A 3,839-nucleotide genomic window follows, 5' to 3' on the forward strand; every position below is an offset into this window, starting at 1 on the left:
CAACAACAACAGCAAAATGGATATAATTTTATATCATCTAATTATCCTTACGCAATAAATTCTTCTTCTTTACCTTCTTCTTCACAATCATCATATTACAGTCAATATACAACATATCCAAATATATACCAAACACCATTTAATGGATATTCTTCTATCAACCAACAACCTATATCATATTATTCATCACCTTTTGTTTCCACATTTCAAAATACTTCTCTAATTCCAAACCTAGTTTCACCACACCAAGTTGTTTATAACCAAAAATCACAAAATGAGTATGAACAAAGTCATCAATTAACCAATAAATATAAACCAGAACATAATAGGTATAAACAAGAAACACCAAAAACAATAAGTTATGGGGGAAGTACTACAAAGAAACCAAATACATTATCATCAACTTCAAAACCCAAAATAGTACCAGTTCAAGGTACTAAACCATATCATAAAAGAGAGTCAATATTTAAAGAAGAAGAACCCCAAATTGAACTAAAACAAAAACAATATCCCAAAGGTAAGGATGAGTATTATAAAAAACCAAAAGAACCAAAAGAGATTAAAACAATTACTGAAAAATTAAATAATGAAAGTGAAAAGAAAATAACACATTCACATCATCCAATAAAAAGTCAAATGACAAAGAAACCAAAAGATAAGTTTTTTATAGACTTTTATGATGGTGTTAATAAATTAAAAGAAGTTGAACCAACTCAAAAACAACCAGAAGTTAATTTGAAGGATGAAAATGATAACTTAATTGGAACGTCACAAGAATTAGAAAAACATTATTTTAGAATTAAAGGAGAAGCAAAGTCATCAGAAGTTAGACCATTACAAGTACTTTATAAATCATTAAATTATGTATTAACAAAATATAAAGAAAATAAGAAATATGATTATATTTGTGATCAATTAAAAGCAATTAGACAAGACTTAACATTACAACATATTGAAAATGAATTTTCAATTCAAGTATATGAAATACATTCAGATATTTCATTAGAAAATGTTTGTTTTTTCTTTTTAAATACATTAATATACTTAATAATTTTATTAACAAATAAAATTAATTAATATTAACTTATATTAGAATGATGTTTCTGAATTTATTCAATGTGCATCAGCACTCAAACAGTTATATAAAAAATTTGGTTATTCAAATGATAATCCAAAAGTAATTTTTTATATATCAGCAATGATTCTTTGTAATATGGATTCAAAAAATGTTTCTCCAATTACTAATTATTCATTATTAAGAGAAATTCCAATAGAAATATTACTAAATCCAAATATTCAATTTGTATTAAATGTAAAACGAGCATTTGATAATGGAGAATATTTTACATACCTTAAATTATTTAAAGAAGCTATTCCTAAATTTAAAGTAATAATGAAACTTGCAATAGAAAAAGTTAGATTAAAAGGTCTTATGCTTTTATTTATGTCTATTGGTGGAGTTATTGAAGTTAATGATGTTATGGATTTTCTTTCATTCTCAAATGAAGAAGAATATCATGAATTTATATCAAAATATCCATTAATTTTAGATGCTAATGGAAAAATTCAATGTACTGAAACATTAAAAAATATTTCTAAAAGTTAAAAAGAAAGAGAGAGAAGAAAGAAAGATATGAATTAAAATAAAATGTAATTTATTAATTTCTTTAAATTTAACTTCTTTAAAAATATTGTAATTTAAATTAATAAAAAAGAGTTAAAAATTATTTCTTTGGAAGGTATTTGGCAAGCCAATCAAAGACTTGAGCATGCCAATCAATAGAATTGTATGGTCTTAATACCCAATGATTTTCTTCAGGATAAATAACTAATTTACTTTCAATATTCTTTCTTTGTAATGTAACAAATTGTTGATATCCTGCAACAACATCAATTCTATAATCTGAACCTCCATGAATAGTTAGTTGAGGAGTATTATATCCATTAACATAATTTAATGGACTATATTTCTTATAATAAGTATCATCTTCATACATTGGATATCCAAACTCAGTTTCAAGGAAATACATTTCATCCATATAATAATAACTACCTTCAGAATCCATAATACCATCATGACAAATAATACATTTGAATCTACCTGTATTTTGACTATTAATCCAATTCATCATATATCCTCCATAACTTGCTCCCATAGCACATGCATTATCTATATCAACTAATGGCTCACTAGTTTTTAAATAATCCATTCCTTTCATTAAATCTTCAAATGGCCATCCTCCCCAATTCTTTCTTATTGCTTTTAAAAATGCATCTCCATAACTTCCTGATCCATGGAAATTTGGTGCAAAAACAATATAACCTTGTGCTGCTATTACTTGTGGATTCCATCTATAATGGAAATTATTAGTCCATGGTGATTCTGGTCCTCCATGTGTATATAAAATTACTGGATATTTTATGTTTGTTTTCATATTTGGTGGGTAAGTAATAAATGCATGAATTTGATCATTATTTGCTCCAGTATAATGAATTTCTTTATATTCGCCAAATTTAATTGTAGAAAGAACTTCTTGATTAATGTGAGTGATTTGTGTAATAATTTTATTTTCATAAAGGAATAATTCTTGTGGAAGAGTAAATGAATTATATTCATAAATCATTCCTGTTGTTGTAAAAACAAATGAACCAGCAGTACCTTTTTGTGTTATAATATTAACATCTTCACGAGTTAATTCTGACTTAGATGTATCTAATCCTACAATATATACATTTCCTTCAATTTGAGTAGAAAGATGCATATAATTACCAACAACTTTCATTGGTGCACTAAATGATAAATCAATATTCCCAGTAATATCTCTAATTACTTTTTGATTAAAGTCATACGATTTTAATACTGATTTATCACTTTCATCTTTAGGTGCTGACATTGAAAGATAATATAAAAGACTTCCATCATTATTAAATAATGGTTGATTATCATATCCTTTATTTTCAGTTGTAATACAATTCCATTCTAATGGATTATCAAATGTTGCATAATAAACGTTATTATCTAATGATGATGCTGGATTCTCTAATAAAATAGAAAATGCAATCTTTGTTCCATCTGGACTAATATCATATTCTTCATTTCCTCCAAATGGACGTGCAGGACAATCATATTTCTTATCATTCATTATATCTTTAAATGTAAATGAATTATCTTCTTCTTCTTTAAAAGTAAATAAATGTTGGAATTGTCCATCCCAATAAGTATCCCATCTTCTTATCATCAATTGGTCATACACTCTATAATTTTGTTTTTCTAATTCAATAAATTTATTTGCTGATTCTTCAAGAGTCATTCCTGGGAAAACAGTCATTGATGCAAGTCCTCTTAATTTACCATCAACAGAAATCATTTTAAATGTGTCAATAGAAATAGGTGTAGAAGTAACGTCTACAATCTTGTCATTCTCTATTTTTGCAATCTGTCCATTATGAAGCAAATAAACACCTTCATTAAGACAAACAAAATTAGAAAATGATTCTTCACTATATGGAATTAAATCAACTGGTTCAGTTTCAGTTAATGTTAATTTCTTTAATGAATGCTTTGTTTTATTTTCTTCTTCAAACCATTGACTTGATGTATAATATACTACTCCATTTAAATGACATCCAAGTGATAATTTTTGAAGTTTTACTAATGTCTCTGCATCTAATACTTTAGCATAACTAAGTGCAATAATGGCTACTAACAGTATTATTCGCATATTCTAATTTTCAAGTTCTTTTACTTAAATAAATAGTTTAGAAAAGTAACTATGTTTGGAATTTTGAATATCATTTTTTTTTAGGATTATTTTTTGTTATTGTAAAAGTGAAATAAA

General features: G+C 25.8%; 2 protein-coding genes across 2 annotated transcripts; one reads left to right on the forward strand and one right to left on the reverse strand.

Annotated features, from left to right (window-relative positions):
- Positions 1–421: 421 nt before the first annotated feature.
- Positions 422–1,606, forward strand: ENU1_082500 (SAC3/GANP family protein; the record flags this gene model as incomplete). The annotated part of the gene is made up of 2 exons (XM_008858751.1): positions 422–1,011; positions 1,094–1,606. Coding segments are annotated over 2 exons (1,103 nt in total), but the record flags the coding sequence as incomplete, so codon positions are not given.
- A 118-nt stretch (positions 1,607–1,724) lies between these two features.
- Positions 1,725–3,722, reverse strand: ENU1_082510 (dipeptidyl-peptidase, putative; the record flags this gene model as incomplete). Its single annotated transcript, XM_008858752.1, has 1 exon — positions 1,725–3,722. One exon carries the CDS (start codon positions 3,720–3,722, stop codon positions 1,725–1,727), a length of 1,998 nt encoding a protein of 665 aa, XP_008856974.1.
- Positions 3,723–3,839: the final 117 nt, after the last annotated feature.

This window comes from Entamoeba nuttalli (genome assembly GCF_000257125.1).
Source record: "Entamoeba nuttalli P19 unplaced genomic scaffold asmbl_3823, whole genome shotgun sequence".
NCBI classification, from domain to species: Eukaryota; Evosea; order Mastigamoebida; family Endamoebidae; genus Entamoeba; species Entamoeba nuttalli.